This window comes from Mesitornis unicolor, unplaced genomic scaffold (genome assembly GCF_000695765.1).
Source record: "Mesitornis unicolor isolate BGI_N332 unplaced genomic scaffold, ASM69576v1 scaffold9743, whole genome shotgun sequence".
Classification (NCBI taxonomy): Eukaryota; Metazoa; Chordata; class Aves; order Mesitornithiformes; family Mesitornithidae; genus Mesitornis; species Mesitornis unicolor.
This window is the reverse complement of record NW_010173993.1, coordinates 12,462-25,386: the sequence shown is the minus strand read 5'-3', so window position 1 is coordinate 25,386 and position 12,925 is coordinate 12,462. Positions and strand designations below refer to the sequence as shown.

Sequence of the window (12,925 nt, the reverse complement as noted above, 5' to 3'; positions counted from 1 at the left end):
GATGTTTTGCCAACCTGAAGTGTAAAGCTGGTGCTGGAACTGGGGCCTGAAGAACGGAAGCGTGTGCCAAAAGGAAATGGAAGCAGGGATGGAGGGTTTCGGGGAATGCATCAAAGTTGGCCTCGCCAAAAAATGTCTCCCCTGTGGACAGGTCTGATTACGATAGTAACCGCATGAGCCCATGCAAAGTGCAGCTGGAGCCACAGTTGGCCTTCTGCATTTTCTAGCTGGGGAAACGGCGTCTCAAATGCACGGCTAAGGGAGAGCCGGCTTTGCGTCGGCCAGGGATTTGAGAGAAAGACAAGACACCAGCAAAAACAAAGCCCGGTTTCTCTGCTTGGTAGTAAAAGGTCTACCAAGGACGGCCTCTTCCCTCCCTGCTTAGGGGGGCTAGAAGGAAGCCACAATTTTTGAGTTGGTTTTGGTTTTTGGAGGCACGTGTGCTGTATTTTCGTGCGGGTCAGTCTTCAGTGGAGCCCGTAAATTTCAGACCTGTTTGCTCAGTGGTTTGTTTTCTTGGATAGAATATTCTTCCCTTCCTATCCTCTCAGCCCCCCTTGTTCATGAAGGATGTCTTTGCAGTAGTCTTGAGCACATCAGAGAGAAGTCCGGAAGGGTGGTCAGTGAGGTGACAGCTCTGTGCCCAGGAGGTACAGATCGGTCGATCGATAGAGATATGTAATACACTTCGGGAGCAAGTTCTTCAGTGCATTAATGTTGCAGCTGCCCAGTGTCATGCTGGGAGGTGAGTGAGGAGGCTGCCCCATGAGGCCCCTGGTCCCATTTCCACTGTGCACTTCTTTTGGTCCAAGCAGAGATTTGTTTCGTCCTTTTAATATTCTGTTTACTTCAGCATTCTTTTGCTTTGCAGTGGTACTGCCCCAGTGGTGTCTGAGCAAAGGACAAACTCTGAGCCCGTGGGAAGTGTCTGTGTGGCTGTTCCGGCTTGTGCATTAGTAACAGCTGAACCCACGCCACCGCTCGCTGAACCCGTTGAACTCTGTTGGCTTTGAAACGGCCCTGATCTGAGTGTTTGGGGGCTCCTGCCTGGATTAGCTGAGATTTGGAGCAAGGTGGTAGATATTGGTGGGGAAAAAACAGGTGAACAAATGTAGACTGAACAAGGGAATGGGGAAGGTATTGTGGTGAGGAGGCAGAGCAACAGGGTATCGACATTCAGCTTGATTGCTGTGGCCCAGTGCATGTCGCTGGTGCCTTGGCTTAGGGGTGCTGTGGCCTAGCAATTAGGAGGCCTAATGAGGAGGCCTGAGAATCAGAAGACTCTGCGCTGGTCCTGACTTGCTGTGTGACCTCAAGGAAATCACCTTGGTTTTCTTGCTCTGTTTTTCCTTCTTGCCTTTAATCATCAAAATCTCTACTCAGGGCAGAGGCTGTCACTTGATGTATTTATTCAGGGCATAGATCCGTGGGTGCCAGTCTCAGTGCAATAAATAATGGCTATTTCGTCAGGGTGTTTTTTATATGAATTGACAAAAAATGAAGTGTTACTTGGGCCTTAGCTGAGTGAGAATCAGAAAGTGTCTAGCTTGTAATGTTTGCCTCCAGTTCTCTGGCCTGTGGCAACGAGCTTGTGGGCAAGTAAGCCTCGACCAAGGTGATTGCATTCAGAGAAGCAACTAAAGCAGAGAAGTAGATGCACATCAGCATTTAGCACCGGGGAAAATGAAAAATGCAGACAGTGCCTTGGCGTGAAAACATGGCAGAGCGCAGAGTTTTTCTGCTGCTTTTTTTGCAGCTATTTTAGAGACCCGCAAATTGTTCTTCCTGTGCAAAACCTCCAGAAGGTCGTGAAGACTTTGACCTCTGCAGCATGAGCAGTCAGGTATCTCCAATTTGGAAAAGTTTCTATAATCTCATCCTGACCCCAGCCCTTTGCCTGGAACGAGACGTTTAATAGACTGAGTTTTTTCGGGTTCAGTTGCTTTGTTTCCTTCGTATTGGTAAATGTTGCAGATAGAAACTTAGTTGAGAAGGCTTTCAGTAGTGGATCTACCTGGTGATTTGAGCCCATCTGTGGCTATCAGGGAAACACTGTTAGCAACAAGATATTCTTACGTATTTTTCATAACACAATGAAGTAAGTGATGCCTGCTAGTGTTAAAAGCAGAACATGGGTCCAGCTGAGTTCTGGGGGTGCCGTGCCGTCTTTGTTTTCATGAGTTAATAGACAAGATGCCAGCAGGTGGTGCTCAAGAATTCATGGTTCAGCTCCTGGCCTTTGTAGGACAAGCCAAGTGTGTGTTGACTATCGCAAGCAACTCTTCCTGTTTCTTGTAACGCGGCTTTGTTGAAAACAAAGCGTTCTGCTGCAGTGGAGAACGACGTTCTGCTGTGTGCCCTCTGTGGGTTTATTCCTCTGTACGTTTGCATCTAGTAAGAGGCACCTCCATTTTACGTCAGTGTCATCAGCATTAAGCTGTAACACTAGCTTGGCTCAGCCGTCCTCGCAGCGCGCTGGGCAGGACCTCTGTGCGGGAGGCTGACCTTTTCCCTTGTGCTAGAACTGCCCTCGTTGCTCAGCGAGAAATAAACAATTGCTGGCACGTGTAACCCTCAAAGTCAGCGTACGTTCCTGCAGTAGCTCTGGCATCTCCAGTAAAGAAGCCAGTAGCTGTGTGCTGTTGCGTGGCAAAAGGCTGAAGAGCAGAGAACTAGAATCTAACAGGCTTATTCTAGATTACAGTTGGCACTTATTTTTTTAATGTAATGAAGATAGGTTTTGCTGATGGTAAGACAGGTTGCCAAGAGTACAGGATGCTTCCTGGCCACCGCTAACAAAGCAGGGATGAAATCTGGTCATTAAGAAGGCTAACTTAATCTTGCCCTGTTTGGATTAGGTGCACTGGCTGCCGTAGGATGTTCCTAACGTGAAAGGTCTTGCTGGGACTGAAAAAGGCACTTGTTCCATGCCGTCCGATTTTGTGCAGTTGAGTCCATTTGTCTTAGATTTCAGCTATATCTGTGTTGTCATTCTGGTCCAAGGAAGTGGTGTATGAGCAAGTGCTGCAGGAGGACAGAAAAACATGTGAAGATGTTGCTTAAAGAAGCTGAAAGTTTCCTAGGCTCTCCTGAACACTCTGTTCGCAGCAGCGTTCGGGAGCTTTTCAGCAGTAATGGCAAAAACCACTGCTTACAGATTGCTGTCACATTTGCTTGCTTAATAACACTGGAAAAGTAATTTTTCACATGTGCACTTCAATTCCTTCTCCTCTAAAAGAGGATTGAGACTTAGGTCTCTGGATATCTGCAAGACTTAATTAATTAGAGTGATTTGAGAATGAAGGATGCCCTGTCAGTGTCACTTATTCCCCATGCTGCTTCTTCTGGGTGCTTACTAAATTCAGTGGTTTTGCTTTTAAAGTCAGCAAAGCAAGATTTTGGAATGGCACCAGCTGTGCGGTTCTGGCTGGTCAGTAACTCAGGGGGTCAAATTCCTTGTTGGCCTGTGTTATTTTCACTCACCTAAATCGTTGCAGAAGCTGCTGCTTTTAGTGAAACCCCAGTAAAACCGGATTCACTCACCCCGGTATTTTTCTTGTACGCTCTATGAATGATGAATGTTGTGTGAGTATTTTCAGCAACTGAAGGCATCTTTTACACCTACATCCAGGGGGAACGAGCTCCTCACACGCGTTGACGTGCCTGTTCTCCAGTGTGGGTCTTTGCTTTTCAGCTCGTGAGTGATTGCTTCTCCGTGCTCTAGAGTCAGCGCAGGTAGAACAGAGCAGATGGCTCGGTGTTGGCTCAGTGCTTGCTGATACACAGCAAATTGCTTCTGTAACCGACTGATAGGTTTCGAGCTTTAATTGGGGCTTTCAGCAAGGCGCTGAACAGTGAAAAGCATTCTGCTGAGAAAAACAGCAGTGTAACCATGGGCAAAGGTTCAGGATAGCAGAGTTCAGCTCTCTTGGGGATGGCTCCTCTATTTATTTATTTATTTTCCTGCTGCTTTCCCACCATCATTCAAGACTTCTGTAATGTTGCTTGCAGATGACAGCTCAGAATATCGGTGCAGCACAATCCTGTGTGCTGAAGACGTAAAGCAGAGAGTGAGAGGTTTGGATTTTCTGCTTGTGGCGGGCTTGGCACATTTCCAAAGGTGGCTGTCCCCTGATGCTCCCTTTGAGCCACCGTCCGCCTGGTCGGAGCAGCAGCTTTTGTAGGCCTCCCTTGCATGGCAGAGGGTATGGATCCTGCTGCCTTTTATGTACATCGGCGTCGCCAGAGATTTAGCTTTTAATGGACATCTCTAAAAGGGAAAGGAAGCCTCCCTTGCTCCTTCCTGCCCCGAGCAAGAGTGGATTTGACAGTGGAAGTAAGATATTTGTGGTGGGGTTGTCTGAGCAGCATCCTGTTGGGCAAGAGGGTTTCCTTCACCAGCTGTCCCCTAGGCTGGAGGAGCTGCCCACCAAAATCCCGATGTAACTCACGCAAGTAAGGGGCAGCCCAGAACAAGCAGGGATCCAATAACCCAGTGGTCTGCCTCTTGCCCACCCCCGCCCCTCCTTTTAATCTAGCTTTAAATCCTGCTTTGAATTTTATGTTTTTCATAGTACAGGACCAAGGAATGGATTACAGCATGGGAAACGAATCTGCTGCGCTAGCTTTGTTTAGTGCCCTCAGTTAGGCAGAAAGGAGTTGCTTTAAGTTACAAAGCTGACTGGGTTGGCTTTTTAACTTTATATTTTTGGTGCTGGAGTGAGTCTAACAAAAAGTCCCTAAATAAAGGCACTGCATGAGTAAGAGAAGTTAAACTCTGTGATGCAAGTTTCCTAAAGAGTCTAAGAAATCTGTGATGATGGTAGAAGGAGCGATGGTAGCTTAAAAATGCCGGTGCACCCTCTCTGCCCCAAGGAGTTCAGAAGTACAAAGGTTTTGCTCAGTTCTGAAATTCAGAACACATTTGGTAATGTCCACAGTGCGTGTTATGTTCCTTTAGCTTTTCAGTGACTTAAAGTGCACTGAAAGTGTGAACTACTGCCAGTGTGCTTTTGTACTTTGATGAATTTAATTAAAAAGATAATTGGATTGCTTTATCAGCCTTTACATGTTAGCCCAGTGCTACTCTCTTCTCTCCCCTCTAACAACACTGACAAACCCAAGGCATCTGAAATCGGTATTTTTCTGCATTGTTCTTTTCCCTGGTGTTTTGGGTAGGCTGCGGAGGTGACCGTGTTTTCTGTTGGGCGTTAGAAGTGCTGTCCTGCTGGGAAGGAAGCAGCCGATAAGCAGAGCGCCAGCCCATTCAGGCGGCTCCCGCAGGGGCTGCCCTGTGCGAGTTGGGTGGGAAATGCCCTGTAGCAGCACAGTTCCACAGTAAAACCCAACAAAGCAGACTGACCCTTTGCAAAGTTCTCTGCCTTTTTTATGCTGGGAATGTACAGCCCAAAATGTGCGGTTGAATCTGCAAGCTGCACAACATGGGCAGTTTTTCTGATTTCCCTGGAAATGCTGCCAAGGAATGCAAGATCCATTTTTAGTGCAGAATACTGACATGTTCATGTAAACAGAGAAGTGCCAGCCCGTGTCCTTTAACAAACCTGAGGACGTATCCAGACTTCTTGACGTGCCTTTAACCAGAGGACCGGATTCTCACACAGAGGAGCAGAAGGGCACGTGAACTCCACAAAGCGCTGCGGTCCTGGCGGTTGCTCGCCGTCAGCCAGCAGAGCTCCTTCCCTGCCAGCTCCAGGCCAGGCGGCGCTTCCAGTGCTGCCTCTGGCACTGCCCGCGTTGGCAAGCCTCTCCTGGTTCTGCTGCGCGCTTCACCGTGTCGTCGGGAGTGGTGTTGCCTTGGACTTGAGAGTTTCATCAAGCCACCTCTGGGAATTTTGGAGGGTGGGTTTTCTCTAAAGAATACTACTTATAGTACAAAGCAGCCTCTGCTCTAGTCCTTTGTGGCCGCATGGCTGCCGAGGAGGTAAGAATTGTCTTTTGCTTATCCAGCTGGTCTGTGGACGAGGCGATCGGTGGAATAGCGTGGGCACAGGCAGAAGCAATGGAGGGGACTGGGGCAGATGAGATTAGGCAGTCAGGAATGCTTTTCTTGAGAGCGGAGATACTGTTGCGTCAAGACTTGGCGACTTGACAGGTTACTGTGTGTTACAGCAGGAGGTTGACTGCGTGACTTGTCAGGATCCTTCAAGACAGGACAAAAAGCCTGTGGGCCTACTGGAAATTTTCACTGTGATAAATTGGTTTTATGTAATTCTGAATGTGAATTCACCAATTAGCAATGTAGACTAAAGTGTCTGTAGAATGGTGTTTTGATGGCCTCTCTCTCTCTCCCCCTTTCTTAATGACTACCTCCCTTTAAAGGGCCTACAGCTTTGGAAGCCTTGCAATAGCAGGTATGTGTTATTAACCTGAGGAACAAGGTGTTTGCAAGAAGAGATGATGGAAGAAAAGTGCTCTGGAGTTTAAAAACTTATTCTAAAGTAAAAAAAGGAAGTCACAATTTTTCATTGCTTCCTCAGAAGAAGGAAGTTTTTCTTTTCCATTTAAGTGCTTTAGGTGCAGCTATTCAGCAAGCAGAGAAGGCAAAACTCAAAATACAAAGCAGCCCACTTGACAGCTGCATGTGGGAAGCACATACCCAATCAGTTTTTTCGAGTGGTTAATGGTGATGTCAGTATGACCCTTTCGTTCTTCTCGCAGAAAAAGATTTACAAGTACAAGAAGGTGCTCAGTAACCCCAGCCGCTGGGAGGTGGTGTTGAAGGAGATCAGGACGCTGGTGGACATGGCACTGACATCTCCACTTCAGGATGACTCTATTCACCAAGCACCACTGGAGATTGTCTCAAAACTGCTCTCGGAGGTATGACCTTATTTTAACTTGAGCTGTCGAAGTTCTGCCTTTGAGTCTGCTCGTGGCTTCTGCTCACTTGAGTGGAATTTGTACTTGCTGAGGAGAAGAATTTGACCCATCTTAGGTAGGTTCCTAGAATCAAAACAAGACACGTTTCTCTTGAGGCTTTTTTGTCATTGATTATTTATGGCAAATTTACTATGGGTCTGATTCATGTCTTATTTTAAGTCAGTGGTAAAACTCCCCTTGACTTCTATTCCATTGGCTTTGTTTCCATGACTGATAATTCTTGTAGCAATATAGATACACACCAATGAATTAATTGTGCAGCTATTTTGTTATTACCAGTTCTGCCACAGAAAAATATTTTCCTTCTTCAGAGGTATCTGTCCTCCATTTATAGCAGCCATTTCAAATAGTTAACTTTTCGTGGACAGGAAATGTAATGCCAAGCAGGTTATTTATGTCTTATTTCTGATGTACAAAGATTTGCGATAAGCAAAAAAATTGCTGGCTTTTTGTCTTGTGGTGGGCAAAGATCTTAGTAACTCACAACTTTGTAATCTCTGGATGGATCACACTGCTGAGAAAGCCAAAAGCAAGCTCTCTTGCGTAGGTGGTAGCACAGGTGACTTCCAGTAAATTTAGTGGCCTATACTGGTTCTATGTGTGAGGAAGGAATTCAATGAAAACTGCAGCAGTTAGTTTACTACCAACAAATGGTGTGCAACGCCACACCAATCCTTTTATTAATTTTCTTAGAAACATACAGCCTGTCTTAAGAAAACATTTTAAAGGAATGTATCTCTGGCTTTAGTTTTTCAACTGACTGAGAGCTCCTCTGGCGTCCTGGTGTTTGTGTGCGCAGTTTTCGTGGCTGGAGTGGCTTGAATCTGAAGGTGCTGGGGGAGAAACGGAAGCCTGCACAGCCCCTCATGCCGGATAGTACACCACTAAGAGTATAAAAGTCTCTCTAAGTCTAAAAGAATTACTTCAATTTGATTGATTTTGTTCTGAAAATAAGCAATTGCAGTCTGGAGCCTTTCTGCTTGAGCCTAGTGGTAGATGAGAGGACTGGGTGTGCTGCTGGGCCAACACAGAGTACTCTTTGCTCATTCGTTTCTTCTGTTCAACTCTTTCAGAACAACAACTTAACCACTCAAGACCACGAGAGCATTATTGTGGTGAGTATCTTTCTAACAGAATCTGAGGACAAATCTGTATTGTTTGATAACACTTCTTTTAATGCTTGCCTCTGCCCCAGTGAAGTACGGCACGTATGGAAGCATTTCCACGAACGGTGGTGAACTTAAGCAGGATCAAACCCATTTGTTCTACTGTTTTTAATGTGGTTTAGTGATTCCTCTTTTCTCGTTTCATGGATGAGTAAAAATAGTTTCCTCATCAACAGCACAACATGCTGAGAGTTAAACATCTCCCAAAATGGCCGCCTTACTAGGTTCCACAGTGCAACGTTCGTATCTATAAATGTACTTCAGTCAAAAACATCACTTCCAGATGTGCCCTATAAAACCTTTAGTCTTAGCATTAGCCTCTCAGGAAAACTGCTACCATATACAGAATGTCTTCATTGCTGAGGGTATGTGAGCAAGTGATAGTTTGTGTAAGTGTGGATTTGTGTATGTGTCACTGCTTACTTGTTTTATAAAAATATCCTCTTCAACTTTTTTCTTTTCTGTAGGTTCCATTTATTTAGACATAGAAATAAGTGAATCAAATGGCAGCTCTCTTCCTTGTGCAACAAAATGTAAAATCTCAACTATTTATCAGAGAGGTGGAACTTGGCTCTCTATCACTGTGATTTAATTTCAGTCACTGGTGCTCCTCAGGAGATTTTCCCGGTAATCTAATCTAGAACCTCACCACATTCTGATCATATCACGTCTCTGTGACGTTGTCTACAAAGTGACAAGGTGGCGTGTAGCTGCCAGTAGGTGTGAATTGTGTATAACTACTGCTTAAGATGCCATTTTAGCTGGAATCAGTCACCGAGATCAACTTCTGAATTGGCATTTACTTTTCTTTGAGATCTGTTAAAGCTTCCATTTTATTCCAGTGCCAAGGGTAATTCAGGTCTTCAGTTACAACTGGCTGTTTTTGGGGGAAGGATTTTTAATAAAAGATGTAAGGTGGCCCTGCTGTGAGCAGGGACCTGGTGGCCTCCAAAGGTCCTTCCAGTGTACGTTAATCAATTCTGGATGATGGCTTCTTCATTCAGGCCCAGCCTTTCTGTAGGTTGTGCCCAAACCGTTAAGGAGATGGCAGTTTCAGGGCTCACTGCCGTTACAGAGCTGACCTGTGCTGTTCTTAGGAAGTATTGCTAATACTGTGTATTTGTGTAGTATCCTAAAAGTACACAGTGATTTGCTGTGCAGGTGGAACCAGCTTTCCTTCTATAGGTGGTGCTGGAACAGATCAGTATTACAACTGATCCCTTCCCAGTAAAGAGGGGGAAGCACATGTTGCTGTAACTGGGCAACACAAGACAGCAAGCTTCTGCTTTGAACCACAGCACACGTGAGGAAAATACAGGGTGCTTTCACACTGTCCCTCTTCCACACTGAGGGATGTTCTGGTCTCGCTGAACAGTGTTGCGTTCTCCATCAGTCCACTGCTGCTGGAGCACCGCCCGTGGAAGAGTGAGCGGTTGCAGGATGGCAAATGATCACAAACAGAAACTTCACAAATCATAGGTGTAACCAAAACATCTCTGCAGATGTGCTTGGGTTTCATTGTTAAAATTCACATTAATCTTGACCTGTTTGTACGCAAAAGTGGCTGTTGTGAAACACAGTCGCTGCAAACAGACTTGCCAGGGCTGAAATCCTTAAGATGAGAGGGAGAGCTAAAAACAAAGCAGGCTGCCTTAGTAAAACTCCAGATGCCATCCAGATAAAATATCTGGTGTTCGGTTGCTTAATACAAAATGTCCTAGCTGCTGTCTTTAGAGTCTTACTTTTAAATGGGTACTGGGAATCCCTTTAGCTCAAGACTGGAAAAGCCTGAAGGCACCATCACAGAGAGAGAATACGTTGTTCCAGTGCCATTTGCTAATTTACAAAGGAAGTAACAACAACATAAGTTCATTACACCCTCAGTGGCAGGTATGACCTCTAATGTATTTACCCAGCACATTGGTTTGCTTAGCAACAAAGAAGAAATGGTTGATCTCAACTTCCACAAAGTTATAAGCTTGATTCTGATGAATAGAGCCCTCCAAGGTAAGAACAGTGCTATGTTGCTTTTAGTGAGCTATTTATTACAAAAAGAGCTCGAACTGTTTTATAAAGGGTGTGTGTGTGGTGTGGTGGTTTTCATTCTTTTTCCTTTAGGGAGATGTTTTAACTGAAAGAGTGAACCAGATTCATCTTTGCTGTATTACATCTGGAAACAATTGGTCTGCTTCTGTTTTCATTTCAATAGTTATAAAAAATGTACTCCTTTGCTGTGTTTTATTTATTTACACTCATGTAGTTCAAAGCAAAATATGCCAGAGGATTCATAGCAGAGGTGTGCTTGAGCTTATGCGTTAAGTGAGCACATGGCCCACCTCTAATTTCTCTATTGATGCTTTTGTCCTCCTTTTTTAAAAGTGAGGTTTTTTTCTTTTTCAAGAAAAGTATTTCCTTGCAAAATGCTTACTCCAGTTGCAGTCCTCCAATTAAATTTTTCACTCTCTTTATTTTTAAAGGCAATTGCACCTTTGCTGGAAAACAACCATCCTCCTCCTGACCTCTGTGAATTCTTCTGCAAGGTACTAGAACAGCTTTGCTTTCTGAAATCTCATAGTTGTATAGAAATGTAGTTATTTTCTTTTTCTTTAACTCCTTACCTCATGCCCAAATTTATTTCAGTTTTTAGTCGATAACCAGTGATGCTGGAATGGTTAACAGCACCATTATGATAGATCCATATCTTTAGTTCATCAGAGAGCCCAGTCCTGATACTCTGTGAAAGTTAAAATCTTCAGACTCCCACACCCCAGCCTGGGTACCAGAGGTGTCCTGCCGCGTGTTCTGTTTAGGTAATGCAGAAATCATCAGAGTCAGTGTGTTCAGGTGAGTTGGTACTGTGATGCACAACTTGGCCCTGATGGAATTACGTAGTTAGGTAATGGCAGTGGGAAGATCATAAGGACCCATCCTCTTCCCTGGTAAATCCATGCTTGTGCTGCGTTTTGCATCTTTTGCATAAACTTCTGAGTACTGCAGAGCTGCTAGATTTGAAAATACTACTTTTCCTCTGGGCCTGTTTGTGTTTTAGTTTTAATTCTGCTTGAATTTGCTTACTGATGACTTTACTGATACATTTGTCTAACGTTCTGGATGCTGCTTATCATTTCCATCCAGCTTTATTGATCAGCAGCTTCTTCCTACAGAGATTCAGTCAAGTTTCAGAAACATCTCTGACTGTTGCATTTTTATAAGCCAGACTTAGGGTCATATCTAGCCCCGCACTCAAGGCACTTTTTGCCTTTGGTCTTCCTCAGAGGTGGGCACCTGATGATCTCTAAATGTGTGGGATGGGCCCTGTACAGTTGCAGGAAGGGAGACAGGTTATGGATTTTTCCTTCTCAGAGATACTCGGAACTGAAAAGGACAGGCACAGGTTATTAGCCTGGATCCCAGGGAAAGGAGGTCTGTGCTATTACACTGCCTGTGTCTACAGATCTTTTTGTCCCCAGCCCCTCTACTTCTAGAACTGCTGGCAAGTTTCTGTCAAACTTGACAGAAGGGGTAGAATTCCCAAAAATCCTGCATTCCTGTAAGTTTTGTGAAGAATAAGCAGTAGAGAAAGGAACTTGTGTAGTTCATCAGCTCCCATGGTAAATCTTCTAATAGATGTCAGCAAATCCCCAGGAGACTGCAGTGTTATGTGTACCCTCATCTTAACCCTGTCAGTTTTGGGGTGATCCATGCATGGAGTGTGAAGCCAGAGGAGACCCATCTTCGTAATTTCTGCAGCTTACAAAATGACTTGTTGCTGATTGCAGCACTGCCGAGAGCGCCCACGGTCCATGGTTGTGATAGAAGTGTTCACACCGGTGGTGCAGAGGATCCTCAAACACAACATGGTGAGTGCTCCTGTTTCGAGAACTTGGTCGGTTTGGAGAAGTTGTACTGTGATGCCTTTCATAATTAGTAGCTGTGCTACTCCCTGTAATGAACAAAGCACTGTGACACCTAAATCTAACTCCCCAAACTGTGAATGCTGCATGTAATCGTGTCTTGCTTTATAGATGCAGACCTAATAATCATTCAGTGGACTTTCTAAGCAGAGCCGTTATTTGAGGAACGTTTCTTTTGGCAGCAGTGCCAGCATATGCAGCTTCAGCTTTCTCCCACCTGCTTCTTGGCTGCTTCTTTACTCCTTGCACGCCATCCGTGTAGTTAGAATGGCTTCAAATCCATTAAATAACAAAATCAGAATAGAGACTTTGTTGATTTTGAGCTGATGCTGTCAACATTTTTTTCTCTAAGACACCCCCAGCTCTCTGGATTTCTGATTTTCTTTAGACTTACGTCCAATGATTTTTTACCTAGGTTTCCTGAATTTCCTTATGCTTCTCTGCTATTCTTCTTCCTTCTCATTCCAGGAATTGTATACTCTCTCTCCAGGCTGCTTTCTCTCTTCTCATTGCTGATCAATTCCTTGCTAATAATTGAAATAAGTGCTAGGAAACTGCCCTGCTAGCTTTGTTCTCTCCAGCCCTTATTCCAGATTAACCCCACCCTGACTCAGAAGATGTTACTACATGATCCATATTCCTTTCCTTAGAGAGGTCTGGGTGTTTACCAGCCCTCCATCCTTTCTGGCATATTAAGTTTCCTGCCGTGGTTTTTAAGTTACATAAAGAAATTTTACTTCACAATGCTGTGGTAGAGTAACAAATAAATAAAATATTATTGATAAAAATAAAAAGATAAAGTAGAGAACAGTTGACTTGGCTCTGATCTCAAGGATGGGTCTCGTACCTCTGTAACTACATAACCAACTTCCCACTAACTGATGGAATTTTGGAGACCATCCACTGTCCTGCTGGTGTACAGCATGGACCCAGTAGAAACAGTTC

At 44.6% G+C, this 12,925-nt stretch overlaps 1 protein-coding gene across 1 annotated transcript in view; it reads left to right on the top strand.

Annotated features, from left to right (window-relative positions):
- Nucleotides 1–12,925, top strand: part of CMIP (c-Maf inducing protein) — a 45,311-nt gene that overhangs the window by 20,928 nt on the left and 11,458 nt on the right. The window contains exons 3-6 of the mRNA XM_010180900.1: nt 6,679–6,840; nt 7,974–8,015; nt 10,544–10,606; nt 11,846–11,926. Of these exons, the coding sequence (XP_010179202.1) occupies nt 6,679–6,840; nt 7,974–8,015; nt 10,544–10,606; nt 11,846–11,926 (348 nt within the window). The remainder of the gene's footprint in view (nt 1–6,678; nt 6,841–7,973; nt 8,016–10,543; nt 10,607–11,845; nt 11,927–12,925) is intronic.